Raw genomic sequence first — 18,451 nt, forward strand, 5'->3', positions numbered from 1 at the left:
GAGGGGATTTTTCATATGAGATTCAGTAGATAGCAATGACCAGAGTGCCTTCCCTTGCAAATGCTGTGATGCACATTGTATATATTTGAGGGAATGCTGCTTCTCTATCGGAAATTTAAGTTGAACATAATGAAGGTCCGGATCCGTACCCACCTAATCTTGACTGTTTGCTTGCTTTTAAGTTGACATATCTCTGTCGCCTTTTTGGCGTTTGTCTAACAGGATTGAAGGCGCAACAGCACAAATACAAGCAAACTACGAAATAGAATCATCCCAAAGGATCCAGAGCTTGATGGTGGACTTTTCAATTCCTCGCAATTCTCCACTCCGCTCGATAGCCCAATAATGAACCCCGGCCCTCCATACCAAAAAGCCGGGGTCTCGAGACGGAGCTCGAAAAGTGATGGTCTTCAAAGCATACTGTCATGAAGGGAGCCTTTTATTAGACGACAGAGTTGATCACCGAAATGTAGTATCATTGGATGAATTCGCCGTCTCTCGTTTAGTCTTTCAATGATATAGACAGCGATTAAAAACATTGGGTGTCGGAAAGGTGAAAGATGCTGGATGAGTGGAAAAGAAGCCGGCGATCATTACTTAGTCTACGCGAGGATCGAAGGAGCTTTCTCCGGCCGGAGCGGCCAATCAGAGTTAGCTTATTCTAAACATCCCCTGAAGGATGACGATTTTGAAAGCGACGAAGCCTCGTCCGCAAGTATAGATAATCAATTGTATGCTTACTGCCCATCCAAATCACTCGCCAGACATAAAATCTTGCACATCCACATCTAGTTTCCTAGGCCATTTACCACATCTTCACATTTCTGCCATTGTCCAAGTGTGCATCTGAGTCGATGTAGTTACAGTCGCCACTATTTCCGTCCTGTACGCCCTACGGAAGCGCCTCTGTCAGCATTGAATTGGCCTGAGGAGAGAGTTTTGTACATCTATCCAACAGCTTCCTTAGAATACAACCAACACAATGTCGTTCTCTTCGCTGGTCTCAGACCTGGCGTTTCGGGACAGCAATCCCAACGACCAAGCTTCACGCGCCTCGAGACCGTCCGCAAGATCAACCGCAGGTTCATACGCCAAATCGTACGCAAGTACGGCGGCAACGAGCGTCAGCATTTCGGGCGACATCTCGAGTCAACTCCATGGAGGTTATAGCCATCCGCTCACACGGTCCTGGCAGGCCGAGAGACAATTAACGAAGGTACTAGGGCATTTTGCCTTGTGTACCACGCTTTGCTAATATGCCCAGTCAATGCTCATCTACCCCCTCTTCATATCCGACCAAGCTGAAGAAGAGACCCTCATTCCCTCCCTTCCCAACCAACACCGCCGCGGCATCAACAAACTCATCCCTCACCTCGAGCCTCTTGTACGGAAAGGCCTCCGTTCCGTAATTCTCTTCGGTGTCCCTATCGCGCCAAACGTTAAAGATGCCCTCGGTACCGCAGCCGACGACCCCCAAGGTCCAGTCATTCAATCCATCCGTCTCCTCCGCGCCCGCTTTCCCACTCTCTTCATCGTCACCGACGTCTGCCTCTGCGAGTACACTTCCCACGGCCACTGCGGTATCCTGCGCGAGGACGGTAGTCTCAACAACAGCCTCTCCGTCGACCGCATAAGCGATGTGGCTATGGCGTACGCAGAAGCAGGCGCCCATTGTGTGGCACCATCAGACATGAACGACGGTCGTATCCGGGCTATAAAGCTCAAGCTCATCGAGGCCGGCATAGCGCACAAAGTTGTCCTCATGTCCTACTCTGCCAAGTTTTCCGGCTGTCTCTACGGTCCTTTCCGAGACGCAGCGGGTTCCTGCCCTTCCTTTGGCGACCGCAAATGCTATCAATTACCGCCGGGCGGTCGAGGTCTGGCTCGGCGGGCGATACATCGCGATATCCAAGAAGGTGCTGATATCATTATGGTGAAGCCTGCGAGTTCGTATCTCGACATCATTAGCGACGCAAAGGAGATAGGAAAGGACATGCCGATCGCGGCGTATCAGGTTAGTGGGGAATTTGCTATGATTCACGCAGCGGCAGCTGCAGGGGTGTTTGATATCAAAACAATGGCATTTGAAAGTACGGAGGGCATATTGAGGGCAGGGGCAACCATTGTGGTGTCTTATTTTACGCCGCAATTCTTGGATTGGCTGTCTAGTTGATAGGAACGATGCACGTTTGAGCATTTTCACAAAAACCAGGTATTGACCTGCACGCTGAGCGTTCGGGCTTTACATTTTATGCGCAGAACTGATGAGCTATGTAGCGATATTTATTGCCATACGAGTATCTAAAATGTACTGATTGATGCGCTACTGCTGCTTTCGTCTGACGTGTTTGGGGATCTGCGTCTTTCCAGTCTCATATTCATGTGACCACACGTGATGAGTCTCCAGCTAATCACGTAATCAGAGGACCGTCTCCAAAGACTATTGCACAAATGCGACAGCATCTCTCTCCGAGTAGCCCCGAAAATATCCGAAGGTAGGACACATCGAGCCATTCGGTGTATATTGTGAAGGACAGACTCTCACAGAAAGGCTAAAGCCCACTCTACCTGCCAGTAGACGCTCCACGACCGGATCTGCGCCACCGATGAAAGGAGGGCTTTGGAGGCTTTCCAACCTCCAGGTTGCCATCCTGAATCGCAGTCTCGCTGATGTCGACCGCTAGTGCACAGGTAAGTTCGGAAGGAAAGAGGTGCTGCTATTCTCAGGACGTACCACCGGATCCAGTATGTGGCTTTCCCGGCAGAGACACTATGGTCCCAGAGCAATCCTTCTCTCCCTCGGCGTGTTCGTGAAATGCACACAGATCCTTTTTGAAGGGAGCATCATTCAGGTTCATACCCTTAGTTTGAGCGTTGTTACCAGACTTCGCCAGTTCCATAGCCACATCAAACAGGAATTCTGGGCACTCGAGGAAAGTTTCTGTTGCTTTACCTGCCACCCAGATCCAGAGTGTGGGTTTGGCGGTAAACATAGCCGCGAGAAGTCTGCGTAAGGGAGAGCCGGCTGTTGTGTTCGCATAGGCATGTGCGATACATCCGACGACGACCACTGGAGATGAATAGTTGGACGCTATGACGTCGATAGCCTTATTCCGCAGTAGAGGCATATCATACTTATCGCCGAAGATAAAGGCATCGGCGAGCTGATCTGGGCCGCAGGCAGCATCCTTGCCGCCCACTGTCTGCGTGAGCTCATTAGTATAGAGCCAGGTGTGCATGATCTCAAAGTTTCGAGATGATGTCTTGGGAAGCACGACGACGCCATTCACTGCCTCGCTGAAGGATCCATTGAATGCTGCGTTGAAGTATTTCGAATACTTGCTGATTAGCCCTTTGTGGACCCCGAAGCGTACTTTGTACGGACCAACATCCACGTGCACGTATTCTTTGAAAAGTGACCTATATTACACCAGCGTCAGATATGAAATGCGTATGCAAGACGTTTCCATGGTAGCGTAGACCGTACCGTATAGGAGAAGTCTGTGCCTGGGATTGTGATTGCGCTGTTGGGTCTCCCTTGCTCTCGAAAGTAGCCTGCGGTGAGGACTTCGCAGCTTCTTCCTCTCCTGCACCTTTCTTCTCCTTCTCAAGCAGTGGTGTACTCGCGATACTCATAGGACTCGAAGCCAAGCAATCCTCTGGTATCTGGTCGCCAAATATCGAAGTATGGGTAGACAAAGGCTTGACTTGAGAGCTCGTTGGTCTGGAGAAGTCGTCGCTCCCATCAGACATGGAAGGTTTGCAGTCGAGAGCCATGGTAGCGGTGACAGGTATCTGTTTGGGTAACGATGTGATGATTCGAGGGGACTCGGATGGAGGTGTAGGCTTCAGCCTTTTATCTCCCCCAAATGGTGTCGCAAAGTCTTGTCACCTATTCAAGGAGAACAGCGAAGACTTATTGTGTTTACAAACATTGACCTGATTAACTCAAACTGCTTGGAGGGATGGAAGGTTTTGGAAAGGGTGGAAGCAAATTATTGCAGATGTTTATGACATTTGATGTGTGTGACTTCTTAACGCTGACCAGATCTCACTCTGCAAAGGCAAGGAATCCTCCTCATTTAGTGAGTAGCAAGATCTCAAAGTCCCTGGTTGTATCACATTGAAGCGTGCCTGTGGCCGACTATCTGGGTTACCAGTACTACTGTGGATAGGACAGTTGAACAACAGGGGCTTAGAGTGGCAGGCAAGGTGCCAGAACAAGTGGCAGTCGGAATGGTACTAATGCTCAACATTTGACAAGAGCAGCAGCAACAAGGAGGTTTCTGTGACGTACAGCGCTCCTTCTCGAGCGCATTTGATCTCGAACGACACAATATTCTGGACTGGTGCCCTAAAGTCGTCGTGAAAACAAGAGGTTTTCAGACATGGTCTCAGAATGCGACTTTTGTTGCAGGGTTACTGAATACTGAGACAGTCTCTGGGGTAGCTTTTAAACCTCAGCCCACCCCCACGGTAATATTACCGGAGAACGATTAGGCCGACCCGCCGGATTAGTAAGGCCCTCCCATAGTAATTTGGCAGCCCTCCTTACCTGTTGTACTCTTCTTCTCTATACCTCGCTGTCGCCCACCAATTTTTTTGAAGCTATTCATAACTCCGCCCCGCCCACTATGACCTCTCAAGAACGCGTCGTTCGCCCCGCCCACTATAACCTCTCAAGAACGCGTCGTCCGCGTCGCCCACTATGACCTCTCAAGAACGCGTCGTTCGTCAGCCCCCGCAATACGGGGGCTTCGAGGATACTTAGGAGGAGCTGGATTGGTACGGCAGTAACCCTAAAGACATTAATCGAGATCGTCCTCCGCCAGAGATTCTCTCGGAAGACGATATGACTCTACTGTAGAAGAAGGATAAGAGTAACTCTACTAATACTGAGTGGAGTCGCGGCACGTACTCTGACGCGTCTAGATCGCCGTCGCCATCATTTAATACCCTCCCTACCTCCCATCACCCCTCTGTTAAGCGAAAGGCCTCTATTAGTCTTGATGAGCAGAAAGAGCCGCGAAAGGGGACCAAACGCAGTAATCTCGCGCCTGTGATACTCGTGAGGCTGTTTTTACGCTGAAAACAGTTATCAAATGGACGCCCGAGTAGTTTGACGCGTATTGGCCTCTGGTTAATAATTTCTAAGTATGTAATAAGCTCGACAAGCCGCTGACTGCCTAAGGCAGTCGGTTATTCTATTGATAGTGTCGTTTACATAAGGGCGAGACTATTAGCGAGATATATCGTTAGCGAAATAAGTAGCTACGTTACGTCGATTTCTATAAAATAAAGCTAAAGATAATAAAGATCTATAGCGAGTATAGTAAATTAAGAGAATGATATAAGGGAGCGTATTTCCGCTTAATGGATGGCGATATTACGTTAAATAACTAAGTTTATTTATTAATAAGGGGTTTAAAAGATCTTAAAGAAGCTCGTCGGCCATAGATATAGTATAGCCCGGCTAGAGGCGCTAGCGAGATGAAGTAAAAAGGATTAAACTAGATTATATAGATAATACTATCGATAAAGTTCTCTTTCTCGTAAAAATCCTTAGCTTCGATAACGACGAGTCTTTTTTTCGTTCTATATACCTCGGAAAAGTAAAGAGCCTCTATTATACGAATAGTCTTATCGATAATAGCGAGATTACTATAAGACTACGTCTTATTTTAATATAACTCTTATATAAATCTAGCGCGGCCTTATAATCTCGCTATTAATATTTTTCTTAGTATAGACTAAGATTTAAAAGTATTCTATTTAGTTTAATATCTTATTATTATTAAAGAAAAGTATAGTTAATAGAGATTATCTAGTTAATAATACTAGTAGGCCTTAACTATAATAGTAGATATCTAGCTTTATATTAGTTATATATAATAGAGTTATTCTTCTTCTATCTATACGAGTCGTAATTATTCTTATTCTTTAAAGGTTCTACTCGAATTTCTTATAACTTTAAAGAACGATTATACTTCTATTATTTATTATCTTTTAATTTAATAACATTATTATATTAGTTATATTAATTATATCGAATTAATTATATTCGATATTCGATTTTTATTATACTTATAATAATTTAAAGCTAGTCTTACGTTAACTAAAGCGTCTTAAGTTTAAGTTACGAAGTTCTCGAAATAAAGTTATTACCTCGAAGTACTATTTAAGCTCTATAAATCTACTTCTTATAGAGAACGTAGTCGATTAGATAGAGTCTTTACTAGAAATTAATACGCTTTTTATCGAACCTTATATCAGCGAGTTATTAGATCGATTCCTCTCGCTCTTTAAAGAGCGTTTTTCTATTAAGTCTATCGAGACAATTTCGACTATCTTTTCGAAAGAACTCGAAGGCTTATATTAGAATATTAAGAAGTTACTTACTTCGTACTATTAGCGTATAATATAAATTATATATCGTTTTAAGACTCGTAATCGTCTTTTCGAAGGTCTATCTCTATTAATTCTCGAGTCTTTAATATTAAACTTAATCTATAATACTTTTCTTAAGAATTTACGAGATCTCGAGCTACGGCGTAAGGCCATTCGGAGGACTGTTACTGGAATATCTCTACACTCGATATTTATGTCTATGGAACAGGCATATAAATCTCGACTAATTATTAGAAAGATTGAGTACGAGAAGATTCAGTCACGGAAGGCCATATCCTATAAGGATATCGTGAAGAGAAATGTGTCTACAACTTAGTTGGATTCCATATAGGCTTCTTATTCAGCGGGGAGCAGGTGTGCCTGAACAGAGAATCCCACCACAATTTCTACTACCGTCTCCGAATCCTAAGCAAGTTTCTCAGTCAGCAATCGATTCGAAATCAGTCACCTGGGGTACGAGTGGTTTAGGTTCTCGATCCATTTTGAAGAAGGATCTATCAGGGGCTGCTGGGGCTGTTGTGAGTGCTGGGAGTATCAGTGCGTCTGGACCGGTCTATGGATATGAAGGATATCATGAAGGATTTGGTGTGGATCAGGGTGTTGGCTAGGCATGGTCGCGGGGCTCTTGTTGTTTGTTTGGTAGTAGTTGACAGGGGTTGCCTAGCCAACAACACTAGTGGGCCTTGGCCATGGTAGATATCTGGCCCTGCACCAGCCATACCTAGTAGTTATTCTCTTCTACCCACACGAGCCGTAGTCATTCTTGTTCTTTAGTAATACACGTACACCCCCTTTTTATACATGTACACCCCCTTTTGATACATGTACACCCCCCCCAAATCCGATTAGCTTCCGCGCGGCCGCTAGCCGCATAGAGTATAAAACCCGCACATAGCCGGAGTAGGGCTACACGAGGCGGACAGCGAGGTAGTCGACAGCGAGGTAGTCGGCAGCGAGGTAGTCGGCAGCGAGGTGGACGTGGTACGCCAGCCTACATGCAGGGTAACGAGACCATATTTGGTATCTTTCAGCTGTAGGAAGGCCAGGTGGCCAATAGGTAGTGGATATTCGAGTACGATAGGCGTATTTCTAGTAGCAACGAGAGAGGGTAGCCAGCCAATCAGCTAAGGACAATCCAAAGACCTCACCATTCGACGATTTGAAACCGTCTGATCTTTTAGACTTTATCAGGAGAGGTCTGGGAAGACTTGCCTTGCTACCACCAAGAGTCTCGGCAATATTCCCCAGGAAGCTATGTGCGAGGTTTATACCTTATGCGGCTAGCGGCCGCGCGGAAGCTAATCGGATTTGGGGGGGGGTGTACATGTATCCAAAGGGGGTGTACGTGTATCACATCCCTTATCAAATGCTTCCATATTCACCTCATCTCATTTTTTCACATCTTAGCAACAATCCTGCAAAAACGCCTCAAGAGCTTAACAAAACACCTCCTTCAAGGGTTGCGCACCTTGCATTGCTTTCAACATGGCGTAAGTACACCGTACTTAGTACAGACCCGACCTTTGTCTTCCATACGCATTGAAGAATTGCAAATGGATGGTGCTAACAGAACGTAGTGAGCTCACAACCTTCCAAAAACTGCAACTCCAGCCCTGGGTCACTTGGCCACACCCAGATACCTACAAGAACTACAAGACGTTGAAAGAGTGTATCGGTGAGGATGAATACGGCGAGGCCTGGGTTGAGGTTAGTATCGGTCTCGGCTGGATTTCACTTAGGCGTATGGATGCTCACAACATTGACACGCTCTCTCGACAGAAGAAGAGGAAGAGCACTTATCCACGTTCCCCCCTTTTCCCGAACTCCAGTCGTTTAGCCTCCAATGGTGCCTCGTCGTCCCGGTCCCACAACAACTATCAAAGCCAGTCTGGACTCTCAAACGCGACTTCAGTAAAATCATTCGCCACTGCTCTTACAAGACAGGGAACATCCTCAACGGCGCCTTCAACCGCCGCTAGAAGGAATGAATATGATCTCGGCCTGACTACCCTCGAAATAAGTTACTTTGTCACGGCATTCGGACAGGCGGAGAAACAGCTGGGGATTGTTCACCAACGAAACGGGGAGGCTTACCTTCCTGAAAGCGTCGAGGGACTCAAGATGCGGGCAATGATGATCGTAAAGAGTGTCCAAGACCAAAACACCGCGAGACAAGATCGAATGAAGAGCAAGATCCAAAAGCGAAACGCTCACTGGCAGCACGCAATGGCAAAGGCAGCGGGATTGCGGAAGGAGGTGTCTCACGTATGGACCGGGTTGAATCCAGTGGATGCCGAAAAGCGCTGGCTCAGGAACCGTTGCGTGTGATTTGCTGGTGGGTATGGAAGACATATATACTTGTTCGTTGCTGACGGTCATATAGAAGCCCATGGCCGAGAATGTGGCGACGTCCAGGGCGTACACATGTATTGATCAGTTGATCTGGATGGTGTCTGTCTTCCTAACGAAAGGGCATGGCGAGTCATTTTCCATGTACGTAACGCATGGGTGATAGCGATAGATCCAGATAGCAGAAGCAGCGTCCTTCTCTTCGTTACCAAAAAGACTTGCACGATCTACAAAAAGCCTTAAGTTTATATACGAGTCTTGCGACCTTCCACGGGTACATCATAGATCCCAAACAAAGCCAGCAACTTCTACCTAGATGTCTTAAAGAATGTCTCTTGAAAGGCTTACGTGTCCAAAGTGTTTCACTGCTTTATCGGACTATATTCTCATCAAATGCTAATGCGTCCATTGTTGCGAATAAGTGTGAGCCGGGGACGTCTGTATCAAAACAACCGTAGAGCCAGTCTTGCTCTCTAATGCTTTTTTGCCAATGAGCATCAGCATATATTGTCCCTCCTCGCCCTTTTTTTTAAGCCACAGGTCACAGCGTATAAGAATGGTGCTTCTGGTTCGCCAAATGGTTCTCTCCCTCCCTGCACTCGAGTTCTCTTCATAGATATCCCCATCATCATCAGGACCTCGCTGTGCAGCCCTCCCAGTAACCCCCCCCTCTCTCTCCTCTCTCTCTCTCTTCCCGCCTGTTTCTCAAGAGCATCGTAAGCCTGATTCTCTAAAACTCGACCGCGTACGTTGGAAGGAGGACCCCACGTTAAACGCACCAGCTAAAGCTGTGTCTGTTGAAAGACGACCTATTTGATCTTCGCCCCAGTCCCCCTGTCATTGCCCTTCTGACTCTGGAGTTGCGGCCTCCACCACCTCTCTTGCGTTTTTATCAGCGACCTTTCAAGCTTTAGCTAAGGCGTTTCCTTCCTGCATTGCAGTTGCGCCTCAGCTAAAACCTCAGTCCGAGTCTCATCCTCGCGCTCTGTCTGAGCATTGACTAAGACATCGTCCTTTTGGCGTTACTTTAGCCTTAACCTCATCCTTCTTGCGCGACTTCGGGGCCTCCGCCCGATTCAACTCCTCCTTGTTTACTCCTGAGCCTTAGCCTGTTTTTCAGCCTCCTGCGCAGCACTGCGACTGTAGGATTGTTCTGGCTTTGATGGCGAGTACGTAAAGGGGATGGGGGGTCCGATGCGGTAGAGTCGTTGGAGCGTTTGGGAGGCATAATGAGGCCTATATAGAGCTGAGGTTTGTGATACTTCGATTTTAACCACTTGGAGTGCTCCCAATTGTTTTGTTGATGTTGTTGGGTAGATGTCTGCTCTGCAGTACAAAAATGTATGGGGGGTGGGGGATTGCGACAGATTGCCAACGCCAAGAAATTGCCGATGTCCTGGCATTAAACCGGATGCTTTTAAACCTCAGCCCATGCTAAGAAAAATACCAGTAGCGGGATTATAAGGCCGCGCCAGATTTATATAGAGGTTATATTAAAATAAAGCGCGGCTTTATAATAATCTCGCTATTACTATTATATTATCGCTAGAGACTATTCGTATAATAGAGGCTCTTTACTTTTCCGAGGTATATAGAACGAAAAAAAGACTCGTCGTTATCGAAGCTGGGGATTTTTACGAGAAAGAGAATTTTATCGATAATATTATCTATATAATCTAATCTAATTCTCTCTACTTCGCCTCGCTAGCGCTTTTAATCGAGTTATATTATATCTATTATCGACGAGCTTCTTTAAAGTTTCTTAAATCTCTTATTAACGAATAGACTTAATTATTTAATATATCTTAAATAATTAACGACTTATCGAGTTTATTATATATTTAGAAATTATTAATTAAAGGCTAATACGCGTTAAACTACTTAAATATTTATTTAATAACTATTTTTAGCGTAAAAATAATCTTACGAGTAATTTTAATATTATTAACGCGACCTTTAAAAGTATTATAAGCGTAAGTTTATTACGTTTAATCTTCCTTTATAGCTCTTTTTATTTATTAAAATTAATAAAGATCTTTTATTTAATAGAGGAGTAATAAAATATAGAGAGGATATTAAATAATAGCGACGGCGATCTAGACGCGTTAGAGTACGTGTTATAACTTTACTTAATATTACTAAGATTACTCTTCTTCTATAGTAGGGCTATATTATCTTTTAAGAAAATCTCTAATAGAGAATAATCTCGATTAATATCTTTAAAGTTACTATTATATCAATTCAGCTTCTTCTAAATATTCTTAAAGCTCTCGTATTATAAGGGCTAGCGAATAACGCGTTTTTAAGAGATTATAATCTCGTAAGATAGTAAGTTATACTCTTAAGTACTAAGCTCTATAGAACTATATAAATAAAAAAGTAGTATTTTATTATTCTTTTACTACTATTAATTATAATATTTATATAATTTTATATAAACGTCTTTCTATACTATAAGCGTCGACGAGTATAAGATTAAGAAACTCTCGAATAATATTAAGTAAATTAAAGATTAGAAAGCGATCTATAGAAAGCGTTCGCTATTAAAAGCGATTAATTATAGATTAAATATAGACTAAAAGTTATAATATTAAGAATTTTTTCTCGAGCTAAATAAGTTACCTCTAATTTAGATAATTTATATAAAGAATTAAAATAGATTACTATAGTAATATCTGAATTTATAGATAAATTACTTTATTTATTATATATCTATATAGCTATATAATAAGATTATCTCTACTCGCTTAGCTAGCTCTTAGTATAAAAATCGAGAAGTAGCGTCGAAAGTCGATATTTATATAGAATTTATATTATATTAGACTTAGTACTCGAGAGTATAACTTATTATCTTATAAGATAATAGTAAGTAAGACGAAGCGAAGTTATAGATAGCTTTAAAAAAATTAATAAGTAATAGTAAGATATAGAGAAGAAGAGTATAATAGATAAAGAGGATTATTAAATTACTATTACTAATCGAAAAGATATAATATATTCTATAAAATATTTTATATTAAGTAATATTATATCGTACTCGAGTATAATATAAATAGAGTCGAATATTATTTCATTTTTCTAATATGAATTCGAAATCTTAACGAAATATTTTACGATATAATATATCTATAATATTATATTATGAAATAATATATATATAAAATATTCTTACTAAAATTTCTATATTTATAGAATAATTCGACTAAGATATATAGAATATATTTATTCTTCTTTATTAAGAGAGAGGGAATATAAAGAGTAATTTAATATAGCTATTTATCTTTTTATTAATATTAATAATTAGAATAATAATTAAAACTATAAGCGTCTCTATTCTTCTTCTTAAAAATTATAATATAAAAGAATATTCTAAATTTTAAATCTTTAAATATTATAAGAATAAAATTCTATAATTATCTTTATTTATATATTTATCTTAACGCGTTAAATAAGCTTAATAAACTTTATATTCGTTCTTCTCTTAAATTCTCTATCTCTCTTCTAGTCTACTCTATCGTAATTCTTTTATATATCTTAAATCTATCTCTATCTAATTAAACTTATTAATTATTTATAAATAGATTCGCTTCTCGAGTTATCTTAGATCTCTTTATTAAGATTAGATCTATTATTATTAACTCTCTCTAATTATAAGCCTATTAATTACTTCTCTATATATTATAAAATATTAATAATATATCTTAATAAACTTATAAATATTAGACTTATCGAAGTATTTTTTATAAGCTTATTATCTTTATTAATATAATTATTATAAATATTAACTAAGTTTTTATATAAAGTACTATTAGCTCTTTTAATCTAATTTAATATACTAAAATCTCCTTTAAGATTAAGTTTAGCTTATTTAAGCTCGTTTTCTTAATATTTTATATAAAGAATTATTATTAAAATACGAAATATCGCTAATAAATAATATTTTTAAATATTATAATATCTTTTAGCTATTAAGAAATACCGCTTATATATAATAGCCTCCGCGAGAGAATAAAGAATATTATAAGCTATTTAAGCGACTATAATATATTTAAACTTTAATTTCTTTTATTATTTTAGAATTAGAAGATTTATTAGATTATTAAAAAAAGCTTTATAAAAATTAGAAGTAAGATTATAATTAGAATAATAATTAGAAGATTTATTATTTCTTCTATACTACTAAAGTTAATTATATTTATTCTTATTATCTAAATTTTTAATCTCAGATTCTATCGCTTAATTAAGCGTATTTTTATTCGATTAATTTATTCGCTTAACTCTTTATAATTAACTACTTATATTAATATTTTAATAATTTTAAAATATCTTTTTAAGCGCTTTTTAATTTCGCGTTTAATAAGCTAAGATAGTATTTATTCGAGTTAACTAGATTTTAAAGCGATTATAAGCTATTAATTTAATAGTATATATCTAAAAATTCGAGGGACTATATATAAGATAGGTTTTTTAAATTATTCGAATTAAATAATATTATTAATAATAATAATATCTATTAAAAATTTAATTCGATTAATTAAATATATATTAAAAAGATTTTCGAGATTATTTGAGTTAAATAGTATTATTAATTATAATAATATTTATAAAAATTCTAGATTAGCTAGTCTCGCTAGTAATATTAATATTTATAGCGTATTTAAATTAAATAATATCGCCGATTATAATAACGTCTCTAGAGTATTTAATTTAAATTAAATTTAATATCTCTAAATATCTAATAAAAGTTATCGATTTAAGATTTATCGCGATATCTTATTATAATATTAATAATATTTATAATCTCTAAGATATAGATTTTTAAATAATTAAAATTTTAAGCGCTATAGCGATATTTAATTCTTTATTAATTCTTATTTAATTCGCTTAATAAATAAAGAGATTAACTCTTTCTATTCTATTTACTACGCTATATATTCTTTATATTTTTTCTTCTTATTTAATATAACTTTATTAATTTATAAATACTTATTCTCTTCGTAAATCGTCTCTTTCTTTATTCGCTATAGTAAAGCTATAGACGATATATTAAAGTTTAATCTTTTTTATTTATTCTCTTTACTTATCGAGATATAGAGTATTTATACTTCGAGCTTAGAGAGATTTAAGTTCTAATTATTATTTATTAAATCGATTTCTTTCTATTTAATTATTTTATATATTAATTATTTCTTAATAACTCGCGAGATTCTTTTATTATCTTCGAATAAGCTTAAATTTAATCTCTTAAATAATTTAATATTAGCGAATCTTAGTATAACTTCTCTTAAGACGCTTACGAAGCCCGATTTCTCGATAATATTATTTAGCGAATTCTTATATAAATTATTTAATTTAGAGGGTTTTTATATCTTTCTTATTAATCTAAAATATATCTTTAGAATACGCTATTATAATATATAATATATAATAAGTCTTTTCTATTATTCTATATCTCTTTAAAATTTCTTAATATACTTATATATTTCTAAGAAGTATTATAATTATATAAGTAGTAAAATAATAGTAAAGAGCTTATCTTCGACTTTCTTATTATCTTATCTTTTAATATAAAAATATCTAGAATTATAATTCTTTAGATTATAATAAAAGGCGATTATTATAAGAATTATAATATTATTAAATAAGAGTAATTAAAGATACTTACTTCTTTATCTAAATTTAAGAGATATTCTCTTATTATAAAAGAAAATTTTATATAATAATATAACTATTAATTAAAATAAGAAGTATTTTTTATTCTAGAGACTATTAGCTAAAGAAGTTAATTAATCTAAATTTTATAAAATATATTATATTCTATTTATTTTATAAATCTCGATATATAAATTAAAGGTCGATTAATAAGTCGCTAACTATCGTCTTTAAATCTTTAGATAATAACGTTATATAGATCTTAAGATAAGATTAAATAATATCTCGAATTTTCTTTATTAGAGTTAAACGAAAATCGCCTATATAGTTAAAAAGCTATATTCTTATTAGAAAGAGCTTAAAGTATTAATAATAATAATTAGTTAAGAATATTAATATCTTTCTCGCCTCGAAACTTATAGATTAATTATTAATACTTTATATAAATCGAGTATTCTTATAAAGTTATTATCTCTAATCTTTTTATATTTTAATTATTACTTAATTAAGCGCGTTAATATAATACTTTAACTAGAAACTTAGCTCTTAAAGATTTAGATATTTAAAATCTTTATTAATTATAATTATTATAAATAAGATAACTCTTATTATCTTAAATATATTAAGATACTCTTTCTTAATATTATAATCGCGCTCTTTTTATTATATTAAATTATCTTAAAGCGCGATCTAACGATTATCTTTATTTAAGTTATCTTATAAAGTATAATCTATATATCTTTCTTTATTCTAATCTATTAATAATATATAATTTAATATTATTAGAGATATTAATAAAGTTCTAAATTTTCTTATTTTATTTAATAGACGTATTAATAAAAGACTTAAACGAGCTATATATTAATAACGCGACTTCGATATAATAGCGTTTAACGACTTTATTTAACGTAATACTTTTTAATATTAAATTATTTATAGCGATTTAGTTATTATTCTACTATATTTAGAATATATACTTATTCTTATATTAAAGCTTTATATAAAGTATTTTAGCTTTATTATTATAAAGACGATTTCTCTTAATAAGTTATTTTTTATTTCGACTTAGTATATATTTATTAATCTAGATATTTAATTATATAGTATATTCTTACTTCGCTTTATTAATTCTAATTCTTTATCGCTAATAAGAATTATTTTAAATTCTATAGTTTATATTAGCTAGTTTATATTAATATTATTTAATTTTAAAACTAATTAACTAATAATTAATATTATTACTCTTTATCTTAGATTTAATAATCTTAATACTTAATCGAGGTTTAAATAAAAGTTTTTTTATCGCTTTCTATTAAGATATTAGCTCGATAGAAGATATAAATTAAATAAGAATATATCGAGTTTACGATCTTCGCCTTTATCTTTAACTTTAAAAGAGAGATCTTTTCTAATATCTATAATAGTATATAAAACTAAGAGAGTATTATTAATATTAAGAAGAGCTTCGTTATATATAATAATTATAATTATTAATAATTTCTTTATCTTTTATAAATTAATAGAGTTATTTAAGAATTTATTATCGTCGTAATTAGATACTATATATATATTCTTTTTAAACTTATATATTCTATAACGTTTAGATAATTTAAAATCTATCTATCTATATTCTTTAACGCGTCTTTTTCTCTTATTAATCTTCTTTATTTTACTCGCTTTCTATTAATATATAATTAATAATATCTTCGCGAATAAGTAGATTATAATTTATATTTTCTATCTTCTTAACTTTCTTCTCTCTTCTAGCGTTTTTAGCCTTCTTTATCGCTATTCTCTTTTTTATATTCTATTTTAAAGTTTTTATAATCTCTATAATTTAAATATAATAAATTTACTTAATAGAATATAAAGTATTATAAATCTTCTATTATTATTAAAAGTTAGAATAAAATTAATATTAAATATTAAAGATAATAATAAATAAAATATAAAAGTAAATATATTTAAATAGATAAAAAAATAAAAGAATAAAGAAAAGTTATTAACTTAAAAAGAGGGATTATTAATTAACGCGTTTTTAACTTATTTAAATTAAAGCGCGTCGAATCTCTATTTAAATTCGACTATCTATTTAACTTAAATACTCTATTTAAACTAAATAACGTTTTCGCTAATAATCTCTATTTAAATTAAATAAATTTTTTATTAATAATTAACGTTAAGTTAATTATTATTTATTATTAAATATTATTACTCTAATTATACTTTTCTTATTTACTTTTTATTCTTAAGTATTTTTCTATAAATAATATTTATTTTAATATATATAATTATAGATCTTCTAGTATAAATACTTATCGATAATAATTACTTCGATATATTAATAATATATTTTATCTCTTAGATGACGCTAGATATAAAGTTATAATTTATATAATTATTAATAATAATATTATTATAAACTTTATAACTATTAAAAATAACGTATAATTCTTTTTAGTAATTTAAAGCTATTTTATATATAATAGTATATTTCTATTATAATTAATATCGTCTTTTTATAATCTCTATCAATAAGAATATAGAGGTTAAATATTAGCTTTAGCGTCTTTTATATTATCTCTCTCTATTTAATAAAGATTATATATTTTTTTTAATCGAAGTCTATTAGAATATAATCTATAAAGAAAACTTATATTAGCGAATTTTCTAGAAGTTATTTAAGTTTAATATTATTAAATAACGCGAGGCGCTAGCTATATTAAAGATAAAGATTTTATATTATATAAAGTATAAAGAGATATTTAGAGAAAGTAAAGATTATAGATTATTTTAATAAGATAAACTCTTTATATTATAGAATTTCTCGAAATTAATTAAGCTTTAAAGAATATAATAATTATAATATAAATATCTAATTATTTTTTATATATATATATATTATAACTTTAAATTCTTTCGCTAATAGCGAGAATAGTTAATTCGAGCTATTATATCGCTTTATATATTTCTCTTAATATCTTTACTATCTTTTTCTTTTCTTAAAATAAATAATCTCTTCGCGTATTAATAATAATAGATATATATAAAAAATAAATATTTACTCGTCTAATATTCTTTAATTATAAAGAATATAGAATTCTAGTCTCGCTTATATATCGATAATATAATTATCTTAAACTTTCGAGAATAATTAATCTTAATATCTTTATTATTAATATAATATATAATTCGATCTATTATAGCGTTATATACTTTATCTTCTTTTAATATATTTATAAATATATCGAAATCGATATTATTTATTATAATGCGAATTAATATTTAAATCTTAATAATATTAAGAGATAATATTAATATATTAATTATAGTTCTTTTTAAATATATATAAAAACTAGCTTAATTAAAGATATATAATTATAATATAAAATCGATATTATTAATAGAGATAGATTATTTATTTACCTACCTATATTTATAAGTCTATATATATATATAATTAATTTTTATAATTATATTTAATTTATAATTATTTAATTATTCTCTTAAAATATTAGATATAAAGACTTTCGAAAAGATATTCTTTAGTTATTTAAAGGTCTTATCGAGTTTTATTTAATTATAAAAAATATTAAGCGCGCTCTTAATTAGATATCTCTTTTTTATCTCTTATTTTAAAAAGAAGCGAATCTTTTTATAATTAGACTCTTCTATTATTAAGTTATATAAGATAATTAATATTATTTAAATTTTTAAATTAATATTAATATAGAATAATTTAGATAAAATAGATAAAGATAACGCGACGCTAACTTATAAAGACTTATATTTTATATCTAAGATTAATTAAATTATAGAATTCTAAAAGAAGTAGAATAATTCTAGAGAAGAATATATTAGAAAGAATATTATAGAATTAATAGAGATTCTAATTTAGAAATAGATTTTACGAGCTAACCTTTATTTAATAAACTCTATTATATTATTTATTCTATCTATTTAAGAAATTAATTAATAATTAAATTAAATAGTTAAAGTCGAATAATATAATACGAAGTCGAACTATACTATATATTATTTA

At 34.1% G+C, this 18,451-nt stretch overlaps 2 protein-coding genes across 2 annotated transcripts; one reads left to right on the top strand and one right to left on the bottom strand.

The window, feature by feature from the left end:
* Positions 1 to 982: 982 nt before the first annotated feature.
* On the top strand, positions 983 to 2,173 carry HO173_012391 (uncharacterized protein; the record flags this gene model as incomplete). The annotated part of the gene is made up of 2 exons (XM_037314262.1): positions 983 to 1,216; positions 1,265 to 2,173. The coding sequence occupies 2 exons, from the start codon at positions 983 to 985 to the stop codon at positions 2,171 to 2,173; spliced, it is 1,143 nt and encodes a 380-aa protein (XP_037158874.1).
* A 391-nt stretch (positions 2,174 to 2,564) lies between these two features.
* On the bottom strand, positions 2,565 to 3,777 carry HO173_012392 (uncharacterized protein; the record flags this gene model as incomplete). Its single annotated transcript, XM_037314263.1, has 3 exons — positions 2,565 to 2,680; positions 2,735 to 3,420; positions 3,488 to 3,777. 3 exons carry the CDS (start codon positions 3,775 to 3,777, stop codon positions 2,565 to 2,567), a joined length of 1,092 nt encoding a protein of 363 aa, XP_037158875.1.
* Positions 3,778 to 18,451: the final 14,674 nt, after the last annotated feature.

Source organism: Letharia columbiana (assembly GCF_014066305.1).
Source record: "Letharia columbiana isolate WasteWater2 chromosome Unknown Sc0000079_s0, whole genome shotgun sequence".
Lineage (NCBI taxonomy): Eukaryota > Fungi > Ascomycota > Lecanoromycetes > Lecanorales > Parmeliaceae > Letharia > Letharia columbiana.